At 45.8% G+C, this 23993-nt stretch overlaps 2 protein-coding genes across 2 annotated transcripts in view; both read left to right on the top strand.

Annotated features, from left to right (window-relative positions):
* LOC133359101 (uncharacterized) overlaps window positions 1–23993 on the top strand; it is a 600431-nt gene that overhangs the window by 179095 nt on the left and 397343 nt on the right. The window lies entirely within an intron of this gene.
* LOC133359139 (embryonic protein UVS.2-like) overlaps window positions 1–23993 on the top strand; it is a 73622-nt gene that overhangs the window by 9220 nt on the left and 40409 nt on the right. Inside the window, exons 3-11 of the mRNA XM_061577537.1 lie at window positions 2233–2343; window positions 6118–6234; window positions 7842–7959; window positions 9751–9875; window positions 11644–11715; window positions 13192–13309; window positions 14431–14606; window positions 15646–15733; window positions 17552–17678. Of these exons, the coding sequence (XP_061433521.1) occupies window positions 2233–2343; window positions 6118–6234; window positions 7842–7959; window positions 9751–9875; window positions 11644–11715; window positions 13192–13309; window positions 14431–14606; window positions 15646–15733; window positions 17552–17678 (1052 nt within the window). The remainder of the gene's footprint in view (window positions 1–2232; window positions 2344–6117; window positions 6235–7841; window positions 7960–9750; window positions 9876–11643; window positions 11716–13191; window positions 13310–14430; window positions 14607–15645; window positions 15734–17551; window positions 17679–23993) is intronic.

Raw genomic sequence — 23993 nt, 5'->3', positions numbered from 1 at the left:
CGCTCAGGCCCGCGTCTCTCCCGACGATCACTCCACAGCCACTCTGCTGCTCCGATTTGCAGTCTCCCTGCTGCTCCGCCTTGCAGCCACACCGCTGCTCCGCTCTCCAGCTTCACTGCTGCCCCGTATACAGCTAGCCTACCACAGCCCGCCAGCTCTCTGCGTCTGACACCTATGGCTGACGGTGTTGACGTCTCCCACCACGTGGCAACCGCGCCACTCTCCCCGTACTGCCCAGCGTGGCCTCCTCCAGTTTCACTCTATCTCAACTCCCCGATCCCCTTCCGGTTCTCTCCTTAAATCCTCTCCCCCACGTGACCCTAACTCCTCCCTCTCCTCACGTGACCCAGACTCCGCCCCCCTCAATCCTTGCTCGCATTACAAATGCATCGGTTGTGTCGATCTGTTTGTCTATAGCGGGGTCATGATAACTCGTAAAGATAATCCAATGTAAATAAGGTGTAAGGATAAATTAGTGTTGCCAGTATGGGTTTACCCCAGAGTCCTGGTTCTAAAGCTTTTTGGTGTGGCAGCCCCACAACCAACACCATTGGTCCCTGCTTCTCTCACTCAGCCCCAAAACACAACCAAGGCCATCCAGGGCACAGAGAAATTACATTTCCACACGTCTAGCCAGTGCCGTGTTCGTTAGGGATTTTTTTAATGTTGTGTATCGTTGACAGCCGTAAACATGCAGTGAGAAAACTGGGCGTATTGATCAGTTACCCAAAACTTGGCCATTAGAACAGCAGTTAACTAAAACGACTTTTCCCCCAACGTGATAACGTTGCATGAGTAAACGTAGTTCTGATGCTCATGATGCATGCAAGGATCTGTGTGGGAATACATTATTATACAATATATACTAATTCCATGCAAATCGATGCTCATGTTACATTTAAGGAAACTGAGTAAATATTTGTACAACAGAGACAACACAATTGAAACAACATATGAGAAGGAATATATGAGACGAAAAAGATTGGATTTTTGTATTTAATTGTAACAATTCATTAACTGGCAGGGGTAAATATTTTTTTTAAAAATTGTACTAAAAACGAGTTTAATTTTAGACCAAAACCTCAATTGGGGATAATGTGTTAGCAGTAAAGCTAAAAACTAAACATTTGCCACTAACAAGTAATCTTTCAAACAAATGTTATTGTTTTCTCACAAATAAAATAGATAAAATTGTGTCCTGCCAGGTTTAAAATCTGTATACTTTGTTTTCCAACCACCATTGAGCTATAGAAAATGCCAACTAATAGCCAATATTTATCTGTAGTATTCAGTGATTTTTTTTTTACTTATATTTGAATGCAGCCCCAGCTGATGGATTGGTATGATACAAGCAATTTCCAAAGTATGATTTTTCATTGAAAACTATGTTCCATACAAAATAACGTGGAACTTCCTGTCCAGCCAGACAGCACCATATATTATATGGGGTTGACAGACATACTTGTAATGTAAATTTAATTAACTGTACAGTAAAACCTTTCTATTAGCAGATTTTTTTTCGCGAAATTCAATTATTTGCTATATTATATTTCTATACGGGTTCAATGTTTGCACCTTTCCCGCAACTATTCGCGATTAGGCAACATGGCATCCTGGCGGAGGGGCACTTGCATAGTTGGTGATTCTCAACGCGCTCACGCACAGCGCAAATATTCACACCCATTGCCGTACCGCATCTAGCCCGCCACTTGTTGAAGATGTCATATGGACGCCTAAATGGTGTAATTATCACGAATGCTCAAGTGACCATGACGCTTTGTGTTGAGGTAAATAAAACCTCCAAATTGACAGTATAATGTATTGATTGTCTGTATTAGATTTAGTTATCAATCTCTATTATTGTACAATTTAAGTAGACGGGTGTTATTTATCTGTACAGTATTAATGTAATACAATATTTTAATTCGGACACGAGAGCCCAACACCCTTCCCCCCAAAAAACATGCAGTAATACAGTATCTACAGATTTACAAGAACGATACCCTCACACATGTTGAGGCCTTAGCGTATTAAGCAAAGCAATTCACAAGCCACCACACTAACACTACAATAGCATACATGCACACACAGCAAGCGTATTTACAATTCTCAAAACTGTGAAAATATAACATTGTCTTGCATGACTAAACGACACATTTTCAACGACTTTGCACTGTTCAGTAACGTAGATTGTATAATGCTACTGTGTCACTTGGTCCCCTTCTCTTCTAGCGCTTTTAAAGAAGATTCTCGAGTCTTGCAAATTTGCTGACTCTCGAGTGCAAGTCATAACATTGTTGAAGAAGATCGCTTTGCTTCTATCACAACATGAATCCACCTCAGGTAAGATCCATCTCATGATAAACCATTTAATCGGGTGAGTTGACCGCAGCACTGCAACGCAACCAACACGGTCGCAAGCTCCTTCACCCCATTCTCCCACGGACGGATACCCTCAGTGACTACACATTCTGTATCTGTCCAGCGTGTGCACTCGGCATGCTTTTGCATTGAAACGGGTCTTACGGCTTGTTTTGATGTTTTGTTTCATAACTGCCACACGCCCTTTGCTAAGTATTTAAATGTGTTTTGTTCTCACGTTAGCATTTATTCTTTGTTTAATGATCGTAAATTGTAGCCCTTTGGAATAAAGATGGGACCTTAACTCATGATAAAGATAGAATCCTACAATTAGTAAAGGAATTGTATGCGGATCTCGACAGCAAAAATTTACAGCGCAGGAATCAGACCAACTGTGAGATGAGGATATTCCAGATGTCACACTGGAAGAAGTCGATTATGTCCTTTGCAGTGTAAACAAACCGAAAGCCCTTGCTGGTACAGCTGCCTGTCATTTTACGTGGGGGTTGTGTTCTTGAGAAATAGCCTACAATTAACATAATTTTCCCATAAGAAATAAAGGGAATGGTCTGAGTTAGTGAGAGCACGCTATCGAACCTCATTCTTCCATCTACATATTTCACTGGTTACAGTACATATATTTATAATACTACCATACATGTATAAAAGAAAATAAAGTAAAACTAAAATATTTGAACGCGTCATGAGATGCTTGAGCGGGCGTACTGGAGCTGGTGGAGGGGAGGAGTGGAGAGTGGCGCGCGAGAAGGAGATGCTGACTGATGCTGCTGGCCCGCTTGTGGTTGTCGTCAGTAGTGCACCTCGGGCATCGCTACTGAACTTTGTTGCCTGTCTCACGATTCGCTTGCCGCGCGTTCCGTACACCGTGGCCAACGCGCTGGAGGGCGTTATTTAAAAAAAGTGCGCGCATAACAAAATTAAGTGTAATATCATCTAACATGCAAAATTGTGTTACGTAAACGAGCGTAACACGCGAGGCGACTGTAAATGTGGACATCAACAAAGTAGTGGTACCAATTGGTGGTAAACGTGACTTGTAGAACTGCAGGCCCATTACCATCTCATGGCATCAATATAATGTTCACAAACATTGGGATAAATAATAAAAACATTTCAGGCCAGTCAACCAAGGGTTGCACACACAGGTTGGAGAAAATAGTTTCTCTAACATTGACCATATACTAACTGATAATCACATGTTGGCAAAGGCTCATTAATTTAAAATATAATTGTGTGTAGCCTTTGTAGACAAAGAAAACATTCAACTCAGTACAAATCGATGCAGTTATCTAATCTCCAACATTTGTTTTACAAAAACTACAACATACACAGTAAAATGCGAGTTAGAAATGTCATCAAAGTTATTCACAATGACATGACTAAATATTTTCTGAAAATTGTATTGGAGAAGCAAATGCATATGAATGGAGAAACATGAACCATCCCAAGATTTGCGGATGCCCGTTTTTGTAACGTCCGATGGGAATGAGCTGCAGGCAATGCAGAGGCGTAGCTAGGATATTTTGCGCCCGGGCACCAACTATAAAATTGGCGCCCCCCCCCCCCACCATTTAATCACATTTTCCTATGAGACGATCTTGTCCCATTGAAGCACGCAAATACGACAAAATAAGTTTCAATTTGCTGAACGACCGCTCACAGCTTGCAATTGAAACTGCTATTGTTAATAAAATTTGCAGTGAAATTCGCAAATTCGGAAATATGTCGTCTCCATAAAACACAATAAAACAAAGAAGATCCAAAGGAGTTTCTGGTAGAACTTCATTCCGGTTACTGAGCAGCATTTTGCAATCTCCAATTTCTGTGAAAAGTTCGTGGCCATTGATGTCGGTGTCATAGAAATTTCCAAAATCTGTGCAATTTCGACGAATTGCATCGACATCCGTGTCGGATAGAAGAGTTTTGACGTCCAGCAGAAATCCAAATTTTGTGTTCAGGTCTTTTAGTCGTAAAAACCGTGTTGACATCTCCTGTTGAAGTCGATAAAATACGCTCTTCATAACGCGCACAATTTCTTCTTCTGCTGAAAGTCCTGCATCTCTTGCCAGCTCTCCTGGCATCTTCCGACGTCGCATAATTCTTCTGTCCACATCGATCCCCCAGGCTGTGCATCTTGTTTTGGCGTTTTCTACAGAAACTTGGCTCAAATCATCACGAAGCTTGACAAATTCATGCTCCAAAGATTCAAGATCAGTTGCTGCTTCCTTGAAATTCATAGTAGGATCCTGTAAGCGCTTCTGAACACGATCAATTTTTCCAAGAATGACATTCCAGAAATGTAATAAAACTATGAAGTTAAAATTTAATACGCATGCATGTAACTGTTCTGCATCACTTCTGGTTTCAGGCGTCATAGTTACGTTCTCCGATAATTTGTCTAGCAGCCCTACTAGTTCATCCAGTCCTTCATAGATAGCTTTAACAGCTTCTGATCGTGCACTCCAGCATGTTTCAGACTCCCGCTTTACTGTGATGGGCACAGCTTTTTTTTACTCTTCCCAACGAATTGTTGAACGAGAGAAAAACAAATATATACTTTCAACTGTTCCAAAAAATGTGACGACAAGTGGATCCTGTTTAGCTGAGTGTACTCCTGCTAAGTTTAAGCTGTGGTTGTCACAGTTGACAAACAATGCTCTGTGATTTTTGTTGTTTGGGACGTTCTTCCATGTAAGTTTTTAATAGGCGCGCGTACCAAAATATAATTACATGACATGTAGGCTGTGTGTGGCGGGATATATACACTTTTAGGTTGAGGTGTAGATTTGTGCAGTAGTTTCAGGCTGCCGCGCCCGCCGCAATAAGTTATAATGTGACGTTGTAAGCCTCATTTTGGCGCCCCTTTACCTTGGCGCCCGGGGACATATGTACCCCCCTGCCCCCCCCTAGCTACGCCTCTGAGGCAATGTTATAAAAACTTAATGTGAGCAAAACAAAGGTCATGCACAATACGTTCACTGCACATCATGTGGTTTAAGGTGTTTCAATGACAAATGTTTCTATGTGCAGAGTGTATTTGGACATATATAACCTGCTTTACATAACTTCTGAGTGTACACATGAGTTTATATGTCTACTGTGAGCTCAATTTCAAAATTTAGGTGCTTGTTTTCTATGACTAATTGGCACATGGGCTGTTGCTCCAAGGGCAAATTGGACATGCGTCAGGCTTAGTAAGATATTTTACTTAGTACTTCTGTGCTTCCTTAGTAGATATGATGTGGTTTATCAACCCCTGGCACGTGACTTAACAATCCTGCTGTTTTGATTTGCTGTGCTAGATGAGGTATCAATGTTGATGTGGTTGTGTATTTACAGAATTATAAAGTGAGTGGTGCCTGCTGTGGCACTCCGAGCATTAATGATAGAATGATACATATCTTCATGCACGATAACAAAGGCTTGAAGAATGTAAAGACCTGTTGGCTGATGGATTAATCGTTTTCCTTCAACAAATGTTCTTACTTTGCATTCTAGGATTACATCGTTAATGTGTGATTGCACCACACATTGTCAGTAACTTCACGCGGTATTGGAGCTGCAGTGTCACACGGGCTGCGGTGATGGTGCCAAGAAAAGCGCCGTCCAGGCCGATTGTGCCTCATTTCCAGTGGTCTAATTGTGATGGGTCCTGTGCGCAAAACGTTTGGTAATGTCACCAATGTGGCATTGTAACGTGTAAGTTTAATTGTAAATACTGTGTTGTTTTTATAGGTGAAAAGGAGTTTGAGAAGACTGGAGACATTATGGGAGATCCCGCAGAAGAAATCAAACTGTGGCCCGAGCAGAGTGGCAAGGTGTACATCCCCTACAACGTCTCCATCGCCTTCAGTGAGCGCGCAGCGGGCACCGTCCAGCTGGGGAGACGCTTCGCGGGGTTTATATTGTGGGACATTACCCGAGAACAGGTGGTTCATGATCTACATTAGCCATGTCAGTGAGCCTATGATGCAAGGGAAAGCAGATGTCGAATGTGAACCCAAATGATAGAGGGTGAGGAGGAGGAAAGCAGCTCAGCAAAGCAAGCAGCTGGGAGCCCATTGCGATTGCAAGCCTCTTCCCCAAGGAAGAGCTGACTTACTCTTATATTGGACAGTACAAGAGTAAAAGGAAATTGTTTAACATTGGGAAATCAAGTGTAAAGTGTCATAATCTAATCTCCTCAAGGTTATTGTTAGAAAAGTGTGTTTCATGCTGGGATAGTGTGGAGTTTATATCTTTATATATTCGCTATTTAAAGAAAACGTTTATTCAAGTGTGTTTTGAGACTGGTTTGGGAGATATTGGATGACTGCATTCATTACTACAAAGTCGACTGCTTTTTCATAGTCTACTTAGGGGAAGCACAGTGGTAATTGGAATTTATTGGTGTTTTCCATATCTGGTTAATAGTATGTATGTGGTCAATGTTTTTTGTGAACCATTTATGAATGTGCAATCAGATGCTAATGGTTGTCGGCCTATACATCTTCAAGTCGGTTTCAATGATGCACCATTACAAAATTGTGTTATGTTATTTCTGTGCAAACCTTTTGTGAACATGTCCGCTATTTTTGTTGAAGCAGTTAAGTTCCGCGTATTTCATGATGGCCACAGTTAGATCATCTGGTCCAAGAGCTTTCCCTATTACCCTTTTGTGGAGGGCAAAGTTAACTTCTTCCAGTGTAACATCTGGAACTTCCTTATCTTCTTCTGAGATGATCAGATTCCTGGTCTATATATATTTTTACTAAAGAGATTTTGAAAACATTCCTCCTCTTATTTTTAAGATTCAGTCTCTAACACGAGTTATGGTTGCATCATCTTCCATTTGTGAATTTCCCACAACCTCCTTTTGTCTGCTTTTGTGCTCCCATTGCTTGGATGATTTGTACACTCATGTTTGTGTTGGGTTCTCTGATTTATTTTCTCATTATTTCGGTAATCATTTTACAAACTTCTGTGTTCAATCTTCAGTCTCGCATCTGTCTCTTTTTATGCTCCTCTTACTCAATGCGTCTTGACTGGTTTCAGTCTTCTGTTTCCTTTCTCATTTTTGAAGATTCGAATGCTTAGAGCAGGGGTGGGGAACCTTTTTCTTTGCCAAGGGCCATTTGGATATTTATAACATAATTCGCGGGCCATACAACATTATCAACTTAAAAATTTGCCTGTTATATTTGGTCAAATATTTAATTAACTCACCCCTAATGTGATGGCTGGAACAGATCAAATCATTTTGCGGGCCTTATACGGCCCATGGGTCGGACGTTCCCCACCCCTGGCTTAGAGGATCAAATATATTAAATGGATTTCATCACGATAAATTTTGACGATGACTCAGCAGAGTGGTGAATAGTGCGTTCGTGTATTGCCAATGGGTTTGTGTGTCTCGATTTCTTGAAAAGGTAAAGCAACTCACGCTCGCCGTCACTGTGTGCAAAACATTCACCTTTCAGATGCCAGTGACAGAGAAGCCATTCAGCAGGCCAGTGACGAGCTGACGGAGAAAACGTGCATCAGACTGATTCCCAAAGACCCCCAGGAGGACTACTTTTACTTCAGAGCATTGGGCAGGTGCGTCTCCGCCTCACGGGCGTTATGCGAGTCTTGTTCCACGTGGCCCTGGCACAGGCAGCTCACACAGGGCTCTCACAGCACCCAGAGCCTTGGTCTCACTTCCACAATTCCTCTATAGCAGCCAGGGCCTCCCCATGCTGCTACGTTGCCTTTGCTCCCACGACTGTAGCCCTAAGCCCTTGTCGTCATGAGCACTTGTCAATGCTTGGAGCACAGTGTGCTGGATAGCAGCCCAGATAACACCACAGACAGCAGCACAGTTGGCACCACAGCATCACAGACAGCACCACAGATTGCACCACAGCTAGCAACTCAGACCACCACAGATTTCACCACAGTAAGCACTGTAGCACCACAGACAGCATGACGATACCATGCCCTCGCCATCCCCACTGCACTAAACTCTCCACCGTACTTACTCATCGCAGCACGGATGGAGCACACGAGCCTTCTGATGTGACACGCGAGCCTTCTCATGTGACACACGAGCCTTCTCATGTGACACGCGAGCCTTCTCATGTCACACGTGAGCCTTCTCATGTGACACGCGAGCCTTCTCATGTGACACGCGAGCCTTCTCTTGTGACACGCGAGCCTTCTCATGTGACACGCGAGCCTTCTCTTGTGACACGCGAGCCTTCTCATGTGACACGCGAGCCTTCTCATGTGACACGCGAGCCTTCTCATGTGACACGCGAGCCTTCTCATGTGACACGCGAGCCTTCTCTTGTGACACGCGAGCCTTCTCATGTGACACGCGAGCCTTCTCATGTGACACGCAAGCCTTCTCATGTGACACGCGAGCCTTCTCTTGTGACACGTGAGACGTTTCACGACAGCAAGGAGACCAGAGTCGTCGTCAGTCTGAAATGTCTCCACCATCACGGACATACAAAGCAGGCAGCAATGAGGCGGTGTTGGGGGAATGGGCCGGACAGTCGAGTGTGCAGCTCACTGCCCAATCCGGTATCCTGCATTCCGTGCATTGGCCACAGATAGCCAAGTGAAAGGTCACTCTTAAATCTCAGGCGAAGGAGACCCAGAGAGAAGGGAATCCTTTCTGAGGGGGTAGAGCACCAGTCAAGAAAAGTGAGTGGACTTGGGCAGATCGCGTCGTCGAAGGGATGTCGGCTGATGGTCAAAAATAACAACGAGCGGCAGCCAAGGGAGGGAACACAGGAGAGGGACCCCGCCACAGAGATGGAGCGGTGAATTCACCGCGTGTGCAGGTGCTCCGTGCATTGTTGACATCACAGGTGAGGGAGAGATGGCAGAAACTTGAATTAACTTGGAGAGGCCTTCATCCAGCAGTTGACTGATCATGGATGATGACAATGAATGTTAGCTTTTGAGCAATGTCATGAAGTCACATATAATAAAGTTATCAGGATGCGTGTGCAGGAAATGTGACATCGCATTGGCCGTGAAGGCTTTCCTATGGCTGGATTATATCATCTAGTTTTAAACAACCCTTGAATCAGTTTTCCTGGATTTTCTAGGGTAAGTGCCTAACAGCAACACGACTTTCTAATAAAATGTAAATTACTTTTGCATTTATCTCTGCAAGGTTGATTCCGACCCCTTGCTATAGAGAGAAATTATTAATGGGAAAATGTTAAAAAAATACCCACAACTGAAACACACTAAAATAACTGTCCCCACACAGAGTGATCCTTGTCACTGGTGCAAGAGTGTGGTGCTCTATAACACGTGGCCTCTGTAAAACGTGCCCGGTGTTGTGAGGTGCCAATGAGTGACGTCGCTGTGAAACACGCGGTTTCCCAACAGGGACTCCTCACTGCCAGGCGCCAGTGCAGAAGCAGGAGCTCGGTCCATCGCCCTGGAGCCCAACAAGGTGGACAAGGGCGTGGTGCTTCGTGAGCTCAAGCACGCGTTCCATCGCGACCAGCAGAGTGAGTCACTTTACAAGCGTGATACAACCTAGTTAAAACTAACAGTGCTAAACTCCATGGAAAGTTTATTTACATGGTGGTGTGATTTCATGTGAAGTTTAAATAGTTTTGACATCTGCACGGAGTGCAAATGAACAAATAAAAACTTGACGCGTTCCCGTTCTGCATGAAGTTGAATCACTGTAGGCAACGTGAACGGCGCAGGCTACGGTGAAGTGCTGTCAATGACTGGCCGTTACCTCTGAACCCGGACCTGACACCAATGGATGGATCAGGCCTGTGCACCTGTATGCCAATGGCTCGTGCATCGTGCCAGGCATTACTGTCAGTAATGGTGGTAAAGCAGAACTCCAGTTATCCACGTTGATATGGTGTGACCATACTGCACATCCTGTAATCCGCGGTGCACCACGGAGGGTTGTCGCTATAATCCATTCAAAAACATTCACACCAACGTGGTGTGCCACGGATCTATACTTGAGTATGTGGCTGGACTCATAAAAATATGAAATACACATTCAAAATCTTATAAAAATCTAAAATAACATAGTTTTTTACAGAAATAAATATTGTTTTTCGAGAACCACTCAATACCAACGCTTTGCCACCACTGTGATGATCGAAATGTAAATACGAGACTTGAGCGACGCTGCTGTGGTGACTTTGACGATGAACGAACGTTTACGTCTCATAGTGTTTTCGAGCCCAAGCGCTGCTCGCACGCGGAGCGATACCGCGTCGCTCGCACGCCCACCAGTCGTCCCCTCTCGCTCAATTCTCATGAGCCACTGGTTGGGCCATGTGAAAGTCAGAGCTTCACTACATCCGCCCTCACCGTGTTTGTGTTCGTGGGTTTACTCTCAGCTCTGTTGATGCCTCACACTGGGCAATGCATCTCACTGCCCACATTGTTCTGTTGTGGTAACTTATCGGTCTTAATTATTCCACATCTTCCGCGCTATTTTGAATTGCAGAATTTGCATCCACGACCAGATCTCCCTGATGCTCTCAATGGGCCTCTCGTCTGGTTATTTGAATAATCTGCTTGCGTTGACAGCTTAGAGGTTTTACATGCATCCCCCATTCATCTCAATGGCGATTCCAGCTTATCCATGAAAATGAGCGGTAGGTAGTGGGACAAAGCCCCTAAAAGGCTTCAGTAGAGCAGTTAGGTGTCTTTCTCTCTGAGCCACGAGACCCTCACTCAGCGTCGTCACTCCAAACAGTCGGCTCTCTGCAAGGATTTCTGTTCGTTCTTTGCCATGGCGGCAGAGACGCAACGTTTGACACCAGAAGTGCCGAGTCGGAAACATTGGAAGCAAGTAAAATGTGTTTACTCCAATAATAATTACCACAGCAAGCTAATAACAGTGGTCCAGTAGATAAACACGTAATAATTAGTGATACGAACGAAACAATCCCAACAAATTAGGCCATTGTGCATTGCCAAGTAGCGCAATCCTTTAACAGCCCCTGTAAACTTGTTTATACGTTTAGCTGACTACAGGCCCAAAGGCCCAAAACGTCAAGTGACCAGTAACAAACAGCACTGATAGATATAATCGACACTTGATGTTGGCCATGAAGAGGAATTGAACCCGTGTCCCTGATAAGCTTTGTATTGCTCTGAGATCAGTGTTATCACTGGGTGTGATTGTGAGATGTTTTCAATGGGGAAGCAATTGACCAATCTATATATTTTTACACAAAAAAGTCGGATCGTCTTGCATGATTCCTGATTGTTTAGGCTCCACTTATGATTTTCTAGATGGAAGCCATGACTGGGTCAAGCACCGAGATGGCAAAGTCTACGTTCTCTACGACGTCTGCATTGGTTTCGGTGAGTGCACCACACACAGCCGGCAGCCGTGGCTTCAGGTTGGGTCTCTGTTGTGAGAGCCCCGGTCTGGAGCTGCTTGAGCTGGCACTGCTGGCTCTACACAGGCCATCCACACATCACTCACTCGTGGCTCGCCACATAGAGCCCTCTCCATCTCTCCGTGTCTCTCTCTGCCTCTCCTCTTCTCTGCGGCTCCGGCTGGAACACGCATACCACACACATGTCGGTGATGTGCACATCTTTTTGGAACGCTGGGGAGCCGGAAAAGCCCTCTGTACCAGTGTGGACGGCACCCTCGTGTTCACCTTCTGAAGCGCTCGCCGCCATGGTGTGCGCGATGACCACCACCGCGTGACTTTTCTTTCGTGTTGTGCGCGGTGCATTTAGCGCCACAGCGCGTGGACTTATAGCGTTTGTTATTTGTTTGCTAGTGACTTTGTATTTCGTATCAGAATCGCCTCCAGTGCTGTTGCTGCTGGCGGCAATAAAAGTTGTTTAAAAGTAAAAAGTCTCTTTTTTTTACCTCTGTCTCCTAGTCTCTCAGCATCTCTCTCGGTGTCTTTCTGTATCTCAGACTCTCTCTCTCTTAGCTCTCCATATGCATCGGTCCATGTGGCAGTATCTCTGCATCCCTGTCTACCTGTCTCTACCTCAATGCTTCTATCTTTAAGTCTTTCTCCCTACCTCTTCATGTCTCTCTTCGTCTCGCCATGTCTCTGTGTTTCTGTTCGTATCTTGCCATCTCTCATTGTGTCTTTCCTTGTGCTTCTCTCGGTGACTACCTCGTCACATCTCTCCGTGCCGCTGCTGCTACAAATGACATCATCATAATTACTGTATACTAAGCCTCATCCATCATTGTCGTCATCACCCCATTATATTGCCATGCTCCACTCTCTCTCTCCCCCCACACCCCGTCCACTTTCCCCACACCCCGCGCACTTTCCCCACGCCCCTCCTACTCTCTTGACCCTGCTGCTTTCTCCACAATCACCATCATCCATTTCCAGACATCATCATCCCCATTTCGTTTACGAATATTAACTTCCATCACCATCATCACCATCATCTAGTGCACAGGCAGGATCATTAATTGTCATCATACCCATTAACAACATCATCTGTCATCATTAAGCAACATCATCCATTCCCATCATCTCCATCATCGTCTGCAAAGAGCCCTTCCCTCATTCCCTGCTCCACTCCACAACCAAATGAAAGTGCACGATTCTAGAACAATTCTAAAACGACCACAGTGTGATTCTAATATGAGTACAGTGTGATTCTAATATGAGCACAGTGTGATTCTAATATGAGCACAGTGCAATTCTAATACTGGTATAGCGGGATTCTAATACAGGCACAGTGGGATTCTAATAGAGGCATAGTGCGATTCTAATACGAGTGCCGTGTGATTATAATACAGGCGCCGTGGGCTGTAATGTGATTGTAATGTCACGTGATTATTATCTTCAGACACCAATGACAAGGAGAACATCCAGCAAGCAGTCAATGAGTTCGCAGAGCAAACCTGCATCCGGCTCATCCGGAAAGACAACCAGGAGGACTACATCAACTTCCAGGCCCTGGACGGGTGAGCAGCAGTGAGCGGCGTGGAGAGAAATCGTTGTGTGGAGAGAGCAGCAGGGTTGGCACAGCAAGGGGCGTGGGGAGAGAGGGGAGCGTGGGGAGAGTGCGTGGGATGAGCGTGTGGGGAGAGAAAGAGAGAGCTGGGCATGGCAATAGAAAATATTCCATCAGAATATCTGCCATTCTTTTTTGATATCCAAGTTTTTCTGCGAATTTAATCCCATTTTTTCTCTCGGCATCATGAGATAAAGTATCCCTTTGGATTTCTTGCAGAGGAGCACAACTCTTCGCATTAGAGAATGGCCCACAAAAGTGGATATCACAGAACTACCTCTGAGATCGCTTCATGTGACCTCTGATCTACACAGTAGTACAATGCACTTTCCCACCTGATCTGCATATGACATATGATTGTGCAGCTAATATTTTCATTCTCCAAAATGGAAATTCGCCAATTTAAGTGCAAATTCGTAATTACAGGGAGGAGCCCAAAGGATAAGAGGATTCATACCGTGGACAGAATGGAACAGGGGAGGTTTTCCTGCAATTACAGCTTCTGAGATTTCACTTGCAAATAGAATTGGCTCTTGCCTGGTTTACTGTATTTTAATGTAATAGTTTCAATACGCACAGTTAATGTGCCACAATACCTGTGTTCACATGCATGATGTATCTGATAAACCAGGTATAGAGTAATTTACGTGTGCAGCTGCACAGTAATCACAGCCATGACGATGGCTGTTTTATAAATCTTGCAGTGCAGCATTGATTTGCTCAGTGCAGGACGAATCTCATGAAGGCATTGTCTTCTGTTGAGCACAATGCATATTGATCACGGCACGATGAAGCCCAGAAAGCCAAGGGAGTATTACAGACTGAGTGGACCTCACAGAGTGCACTCCGGAGTACATACGGAGTACAGAAGTTGAAGTTTAACCCGCACCTGCGATTATCACGGCTGGCTAAGTATGGTGCAAAATAAGTTCACGTACATATTACAATCCCTTCACTCAGCCACGATGGTCACAATACTTTACTTTGAAGGTCACGATGCAGACTCATCATGCACACGTCACGAAAGCCATGGTGGTCATCGTGAACGTGGATGGGATTTGTCCTCCCCAGGAGCTGGTCGTTCCTGGGCAAGAAAGGAGGGGCTCAGTCCGTGTCCCTGGAGCCCGGGAAGGTGGACAGGGGCACGGTTCTGCACGAGCTCATGCACGCGCTCGGCTTCCACCACGAGCATTGCCGCAGTGACCGCGACCAGCACATCAAGGTCCACGAGGACAACATCAAAGAACGTGAGTGGTGCCACGAGAGTTATTAAGGTACACAGGGTAGCGTGCTATTCATAACTATCACTACCTCAAACTGACGTGCAGTGTATCGTCAGTTTAACGAGGATCTCACATGTGAGCTCAACTGCTGCATGGTGCTAGCGTCGCTCGTGCAGCGCCCCCTGCCGTGCCACAGGGTTGAAGCTGCAAAGGCCTCCTCTGCTCTTGCCGCTTCTCAGCTGCACACCGCTGTGCACAGGAGGTTCTGCTGTGCTCGTGTGTAAAGGTTGCCGGGAAGTACTGTTACCATTTCCCTATAACACATCCTGTACCTATTCTGTACGTGTAAGGAACAGCACGGGGTATATAAGTGCTAATAGGAACTCCACAGCTGTGTGGGCGAGTAGTGGGTTCTGAGTTTCGCAATGCAAGCACAGTCAGTGACGAGACAATGGTGCTTCTCTAAACGGGCCTCGTTGCTTGGCTGGTTTCTATGATCACAGCTCCCTCTGTATATGTGTCTTGTATTGTCTGTTGATCGTCAGCGTGTCGAGCTAACTCGTGATCTCTTGGAGGTGGCGGTAGCTCCACTGGTAACCGGAGCTCGTGACTACGCGGCCGCAAGGCTGTGCTGCAGACTGCGTGTGCAGTCGCGCGTTCACATGTGGCCAAGCGGCACCGCACCCATGACGCTCGCTCCACACGGCGACTCTCCAGCAGATTCCCGCTCGGCCCATCACCTCGTTAGAATCAGTAACGAGTACCACTTCGTGGGAAGTCCACGGTCGTTGCTTTATCGGTCTCCACCATAGAAATGTGGAATTTCCCCCACTGACCCAGAGCCAGCAGTGGATATAAGCTCTGCTCCACACGGTTGAGCTGGAGATAATTCAGTGTCATCTAAATAGCGCAATGCAAGATTCACAATTACGTGACACAAACACTACCACAACAATCTGTGCTCTTGGTAGAACCGTTAACAGGTTTAAAAGTACTGTTAAGATGCCTGCATTAAGGCAGTGTTTTCTAATCATGAGAGCTACTTGTGCGTGCCTCCTTACAGTTGAGCCTGGGCAGTTCAAACGGCTGGATTGCAGTGGCTCTGGAGAAGATCTGCCCTACGACTACCTCTCCATCATGCACTACGGCAGGTGGGCCTCCACAGGCTGTGGCCTTCACTCATGTCAGCGCTTCGCCCGTTGTTACACACAGGCATCATGCGCTCTCTTGGAGGATTGTGGATGATAAAATAATAAACATACCGGCATCTGTCTCGAGGCCACGCATGTAAATAGACTCAACGTTTAGAGAAATCACACAAAACGCACTTTGGGTGACGGAACTAACTTATGAGTCTCAAAAAGTAAAACCTGCGCATGGTTACCTGCTCAACATTTGTCTGGAGGCCTTTGAGATGATGAACCCCAGAACATGATGTAGTTCATGTTTGTGGTGCTGGTGATGAAACAGACCCTTGTCTGGAAGTCATCATGTGTATTGATTTAAAATAGCCCACGGACTGTTCATCAGAATGTTTACACGTTAAGTACAGAGTAGGAATTGCATCGCCTAAGCTGCAAGGAAACAACATTTTATGAAAACAAATTAACGCACCAAACATTAACCAGCATAAAATAATAAAATATTTATATATGTTAGTACAACACTTCTAAATTCTATTTTGACTCTGAGATTTGTACAGGTCTCATCACCATCGATGTCTCCGCTGTGAGAGTCACGTCACGAGACTGAGAAATGAGCGCGGCGCTCCTTCAGTCTGCAGAACACCGCTCGGTGTGCACGGTCTCCCTCATCATAGAGAACACCGCTCGGTGTGCACGGTCTCCCTCATCATAGAGAACACCGCTCGGTGTGCACGGTCTCCCTCATCATAAAGAACACCGCTAGGTGTGCACGGTCTCTCTCATCATAGAGAATACCGCTCGGTGTGCACGGTCTCCCTCATCATAGAGAACACCGCTCGGTGTGCACGGTCTCCCTCATCATAGAGAACACCGCTCGGTGTGCACGGTCTCCCTCGTCACAGAGAGCAACGCTTGGTGTGCACGGTCTCCCTCATCACAGAGAACACCGCTCGGTGTGCACGGTCTCCCTCATCATAGAGAACACCGCTCGGTGTGCACGGTCTCTCTCATCATAGAGAACACCGCTCGGTGTGCACGGTCTCCCTCGTCACAGAGAACACCGCTCGGTGTGCACGGTCTCCCTCACCACAGAGAACACCGCTCGGTGTGCACGGTCTCTCTCATCACAGAGAACACCGCTCGGTGTGCATGGTTTCCCTCGTCACAGAGAGCTGTAACGCTCGGCACAGATCACTGTGGAAGATTCTTCTTCATGCTGGGGAGAGAAAGCTTTCCTATGTCTCAGTTTTCAGACGGTTTTACCCCTTAGAGCTGGGGTCGGCCCAATTTTATTGTGAAATAGCTGTTCCCATTTGCATGCTAAACTAGAGAACCACCAAGCAACAGAAAGGATGCCTGTTTATTGCCATGCTTCATGGTTTCATAGGGGTAGACAACATTCAAAACAAACCAGCCCTGATGCCATTCATTGCTGTTTCACTGTTTGAGGTCGTGTCTATTTTATAGTGCATGCACATTATTGAGTAGCTGAAAACACGATAGCTACATGAGTACCAACCCTGAAGACATGAAATCATGGACGCAAATATATACTGTAGACCTCTCTCTATGGCAGGAAGCAATTGAGTGTTTGAATGGTGGTGGCATGGGTAATAGAGCTGTGTCCCAGGGTACATTGGTGTACATGTGGCAGATTCAAACTCGGCAGACTCTTGTTTGGCACTGCCGTACACTTCACCTCAATTGGTCACCATCTGATCTGAGGAAGTAATTGATTAGACATATTTAAAGTAACCGGTAAAAGACTTAGAGTGGTAACCTGTCACTCAAGTCCAGTGTGTAACACGCTGATCTCGTCTCTAGGTACGCCTCATCCTCGGACCACATGAGTGAGACGATCACCCCCACAACAGCAGCTAAAGCTCCCATTGGCCAGAGGAGCGGCCTCAGCCCCCTGGACGTGCTCAGGGTGCAGCGCAAGTACCAACCGGTTCGTCAGCAACCCTCAATCTTCACTGAGCTCACAACATTTTCATTTTACATGAACATAGCACTGTGTTAGAATCAGAGCCATGCAACACGTCAAGGTGTTACCAGTGTAGGTGCAATCGCCACATCGGAAGGATGCTATCTAGTTGACATCATTGCTTTGGTCTTATTAATGTGTGTGGGAACTTCTGAATCGGATGCAGGCTGGAATGAGCTCTCCAAAAATATTGGATGATATTTTCCTGCTTTCATTTACAATTTAAAAGTTTAATTCCTCTTGTCCAGGGACACCTTCTCTAAATAAACTTCACCCCTTGTGTATTTTTCCTGAAACGTACGACCTGCGGATATGAAAATTCTGTAGTGCATCAGTTGGAGTTCATATTTTAGTTATTTTGACATTACAGTAGAACATTCAACATGCTGTGGGGGCGTGACGTTTCTCAATAGCTTAAAGCCGCCGATGGAGGAGAGTAACGAGTCACGTCTTAGAAAACATTACGCACAAATGACTCAACAGGGATTGCGAGGAGCTACAGTGAGGGAAAAAATATTTGATCCCCTGCTGATTTTGTACGTTTGCCCACTGACAAAGAAATGATCAGTCTATAATTTTAATGGTAGGTTTATTTGAACAGTGAGAAACAGAATAACAACAACAAAATCCAGAAAAACGTATGTCAAAAATGTTATAAATTTGTAATAAAGGACTCTTCAGACAGTTTAGGTCTCCGTTGTCCTTTATTCGGGTTCTTGTCTCTCTCGCCCCTGCGGCATCCTCACTCAGACCCGCACCTCTTCCACCGTGCACCCTGCAGCCACACCGCTGCTCCGCTCCGCAGCTACACCGCTGCTCCGTCTGCAGCCACACCGCTGCTCCGCTCTGCAGCCACACCGCTGCTCTGTGTGCCCCGCACACTCTGCTAGCTCTTCACGCCCGGCTAGCTTCCCACACTCCACTAGCTCTCCTCCGCTAGCTATACTCCACTAACTCTATCCCACTAGCTCTGCTGTGCCCCACGTACACCGCTGGCCGACGGTACCGTGGCCTCCCACCACGTGGCAAATGGCGCCACCCTCTCGCCACTGCCCAGTGTGGCCTCCTCATGTTTCCACTCCTTCTCAACTCCCAGATCGCTTCCGGTTCTCCCCCTAAATCCTCTCTCTCACGTGACCCTGACTCCTCCTTCTCCTCACGTGACCCAGACTCCGCCCCCTCTTTCCTTGCTCGCATTACAAATTGATTTGAATTTTAATGAGGGAAATAAGTATTTGACCCCTCTGCAAAACATGACTTAGTACTTGGTGGCAAAAACCCTTGTTGGCAATCACAGAGGTCAGACGTTTCTTGTAGTTGGCCACCAGGTTTTCACACATCTCAGGAGGGATTTTGTCCCACTCCTCTTTGCAGATCTTCTCCAAGTCATTATGGTTTCGAGGCTGACGTTTGGAAACTCGAACCTTCAGCTCCCTCCACAGATATTCTATGGGATTAAGGTCTGGAGACTGGCTAGGCCACTCCAGGACCTTAATGTGCTTCTTCTTGAGCCACTCCTTTGTTGCCTTGGCCGTGTGTTTTGGGTCATTGTCATGCTGGAATACCCATCCACGACCCATTTTCAATGCCCTGGCTGAGGGAAGGAGGTTCTCACCCAAGATTTGACGGTACATGGCCCCGTCCATCGTCCCTTTGATGCGGTGAAGTTGTCTTGTCCCCTTAGCAGAAAAACTCCCCCAAAGCATAATGTTTCCACCTCCATGTTTGACGGTGGGGATGGTGTTCTTGGGGTCATAGGCAGCATTCCTCCTCCTCCAAACACGGCGAGTTTAGTTGATGCCAAAGAGCTCCATTTTGGTCTCATCTGACCACAACACTTTCACCCAGTTATCCTCTGAATCATTCAGATGTTCATTGGCAAACTTCAGACGGGCATGTTTATGTGCTTTCTTGAGCAGGGGGACCTTGCGGGTGCTGCAGGATTTCAGTCCTTCACGGCATAGTGTGTTACCAACTGTTTTCTTGGTGACTATGGTCCCAGCTGCCTTGAGATCATTGACAAGATCCTCCCGTGTAGTTCTGGGCTGATTCCTCACCGTTCTCATGATCATTGCAACTCCACGAGGTGAGATCTTGCATGGAGCCCCAGGCCAGGGGAGATTGACAGTTCTTTTGTGTTTCTTCCATTTGCGAATAATCGCACCAACTGTTGTCACCTTCTCACCAAGCTGCTTGGCGATGGTCTTGTAGCCCATTCCAGCCTTGTGTAGGTCTACAATCTTGTCCCTGACATCCTTGGAGAGCTCTTTGGTCTTGGCCATGGTGGAGAGTTTGGAATCTGATTGATTGATTGCTTCTGTGAACAGGTGTCTTTTATACAGGTAAGAAGCTGAGATTAGGAGCACTCCCTTTAAGAGTGTGCTCCTAATCTCAGCTCGTTACCTGTATAAAAGACACCTGGGAGCCAGAAATCTTTCTGATTGAGCGGGGGTCAAATACTTATTTCCCTCATTAAAAGGCAAATCAATTTATAACATTTTTGACATGCGTTTTTCTGGATTTTTGTTGTTATTCTGTCTCTCACTGTTCAAATAAACCTACCATTAAAATTATAGACTGATCATTTCTTTGTCAGTGGGCAAACGTACAAAATCAGCAGGGGATCAAATACTTTTTTCCCTCACTGTATTATCGCCCCTCCTGGCAGGCATTCCTACTTGCAGGCCGCTCAGGGACAGCTGCCACTATGGGCGCTCTTTGAATGTTTTGAGTAGCTGAGGCATATAATCACCATTTAAATGCAAATATTTCCATCAAGTTTAATAACATTTAATGAATTGTAATCATTGGTTATTACTCAGAAGACTGTGTGCGTGTGTTGTGAGTGTAATAGTCGGCAGTGCTTGATGAGTCGCTGCTTTGGTGCCTGTCTAGAGATGACCCCCCCGCCTGCGCTCGATGGGCCACACTCGCACCTGAACACACGCAATACCTTGCTCTTTGATTCTGCTCTAATTGCTTGTCTTGTGCGTTATATGTTTGTTTTGTTGTGATAAATTTAATGATGCATGCTTTCTTGGGTTTCAATCCGGTGCTTATGGTTTTATCTGTTGAAATTAGTAACAGGAATTGTCTCATAACTTACTCCACATGTCCATCACACAGGAGACGATATCTGAATGGGCTTGCACCTGCGTCTATATAAATGTCATTGCTATTGCCGGAGGGTCTTTAGGCAACAGTGTCATGGACCGTTCACTCCTCACCAATGTAAAACACTGGTGGCTATAGCGTTGTAAACGACCACACAGCAAGCAGCTGCTCTGCCAACTCTTGGTTGAGAAGGCAGTGGACAGCGCCAGGCTGGCTCCATCTACTGCCTTCTGCTTGGCTGGTTGTTACATTTTATTGGTAAAATTAATATGCATCTCACATTAAATAAATGTTTCTTGTGTTTGGCTCCTTGTAGATAATTAGTATTTGGGATCGTGCTAAGTGAACACGCAGCACTCACCATCATCACCAATTGTCTATCCACTGCTGGATGAAGGCCTCGACATTTTGTCACCATCTCTCATGGTCTTGCACTAAAATCCATAAACGATTATATCACTTCGTTTCCATGGTGGTTGTACTCTTGGGCATGTTCCTCGCTTTGGTTGTCATCCCATCACCAGTCTCATCTATCGGCTATCGCACTTCTAGCGATGTCTTCAGTTTGTCTTTGTTCCCGGGTCCACATACAATTCTATGCACGCATATCTCCATGCTTCTTTGCACAATCTTCAGCTGTTTTTCATACTCCTTGTCAGTGATGATGTTTCTGACCCATTTTGTATCATGGGTAATATGCACCGGTTTCAAAACGTTTATTCAGGAACATGAATATGTTGCATTTTATAATCAAATTTAATTACCCCAGAGCCCTATTATCCTGCTTTTAACGTTGATCCCGATCCACCTTGAGTAACTGGCCTAGATTTACACAGTCTCCTGTGTGTTCCAGCTGTGTCCCTCCAAACGTTTTTCGTTCATTTAACAAACTTTCATTCATGGCTTTTTTTTGCTATTCATCTTGAGCCCAACTTTATTAAGTTATATTATAATGTTAATAGTTTTTTTTATTGTCGTCAGCAAATCTAAGATGGTTAATCCTTTCTCTATGTTTATGTGTTTATTGTTAAATCAAATTTTCAGAAAATACATTCGAAAGTTGCAGCATCTTCTTGCCCGACCTCTCTTCTAATTTGTATTTTGGGTTTCCATTTGCCCCTCAAACAATTTATTTTATTTTCATAAACTTGTTGTGCGTGACTTGTTTTGTGCATGTGTCTTGATCAATTTCGCAGCCTTCTTTGTAAAGTTCATCAATCATGTCCTGTGGTTGTTTTTATTGGTTGTTACGTTGACTATGGCATCAACAAATATGATAAAGTTAAAGCGATGTTTTCAACACGGAGGTCAAGGTTTTTACGGAAGAGTTAATTTGAATAGATTATAAAGTGAGATCTCTGAAAGCCTGATGAGACAAATAACATTAGGCACTTCCATTATACTGGTAGTAACCTCCTGGTACACCAGCCCACAGGGGATTATTTTGTCCGTCCGTCGTGCAGGGAGGAGCTGGGTAGGGAGGGAGGGCCTGGGTCGGATGGTGGGGCTTGGAGGGGAGGGTGGGGAGGGGCTGAGTGGGGAAGGTGGAGAGGGGCTGGGTGGGGGGTGGGAGGGGTGGGGCTGGGTGGGGAGGGGCTGCACACCCCGTGGTGCCCTTAGCACGTTCCTTCGGAGTGGGCAGGTAGGAACTTGGTTGGACAGCGCGGCGTTCAGGGGGGGGCAGTTGGATGAGTGGGAATGTTTACCCTTCCCCCCCACCCTCCCTGACATCGTCAACCAATCGCGGCATAGCTCGGTGTTCGGTGGGGAGGTGCATGGGTGGGCAGAATTCCATATATGCACGACAGACAAATAATCCCTGGTGGGCAGTGTGGAACCTGTTGTTCCTACCTGTATAACACTCTAGGTAACAAAGACTCGCACACACATACACTCACTCTCACACTCTCAGACTCACACACACACACTCACACACACACTTACTCTCACACTCTCAGACACACACACTCACGCTCACACTCTCAGACTCACACACACACTCACTCTCACACTCTCAGACTCACACACACATACACTCACTCTCAGACTCACACACACACTCACATCTCAGACTCACACACATATACACTCACTCTCAGACTCACACACACATACACTCACTCTCAGACTCACACACACACTCTCAGACTCACACACACATACACTCATTCTCACACTCTCAGACTCACACACACACTCACTCTCACACTCAGACTCGCACACAGATACACTCACGCTCACACTCTCAGACTCACACACACATACGCTCACCCTCACACTCTCAGACTCATACACACACTCTCACACTCTCAGACTCACACACAATCTCACACTCTCAGATTCACACACACTCTCAGGCTCACACACACACACTCTCAGACTCACACACACATACACTCACTCTCACACTCTCAGACACACACACATTACACTCACCCTCACACTCTCAGACTCACACACACATACACTCACTCTCACACTCTCAGACTCACACACACATACACTCACTCTCAGACTCACACACACATACACTCACTCTCACACTCTCAGACTCACACACACATACACTCACTCTCACACTCTCAGACTCACACACACACTCTCAGACTCACACACACATACACTCACTCTCAGACTCACACACACACTCACATCTCAGACTCACACACATATACACTCACTCTCAGACTCACACACACATACACTCACTCTCAGACTCACACACACACTCTCAGACTCACACACACATACACTCACTCTCACACTCTCAGACTCACACACACACTCACTCTCACACTCAGACTCGCACACAGATACACTCACGCTCACACTCTCAGACTCACACACACATACGCTCACCCTCACACTCTCAGACTCATACACACACTCTCAGACTCACACACAATCTCACACTCTCAGACTCACACACACTCTCAGGCTCACACACACACACTCTCAGACTCACACACACATACACTCACTCTCACACTCTCAGACACACACATTACACTCACCCTCACACTCTCAGACTCACACACACATACACTCACTCTCACACTCTCAGACCCACACACACATACACTCACTCTCACACTCTCAGACTCACACACACATACACTCACTCTCACACTCTCAGACTCACACACACATACACTCACTCTCACA

The sequence above is a fragment of the Lethenteron reissneri genome, chromosome 64, assembly GCF_015708825.2.
Source record: "Lethenteron reissneri isolate LAM-NWPU_2019-01 chromosome 64, ASM1570882v1, whole genome shotgun sequence".
Lineage (NCBI taxonomy): Eukaryota > Metazoa > Chordata > Hyperoartia > Petromyzontiformes > Petromyzontidae > Lethenteron > Lethenteron reissneri.
This window is presented reverse-complemented; position numbering and strand designations above follow the sequence as displayed.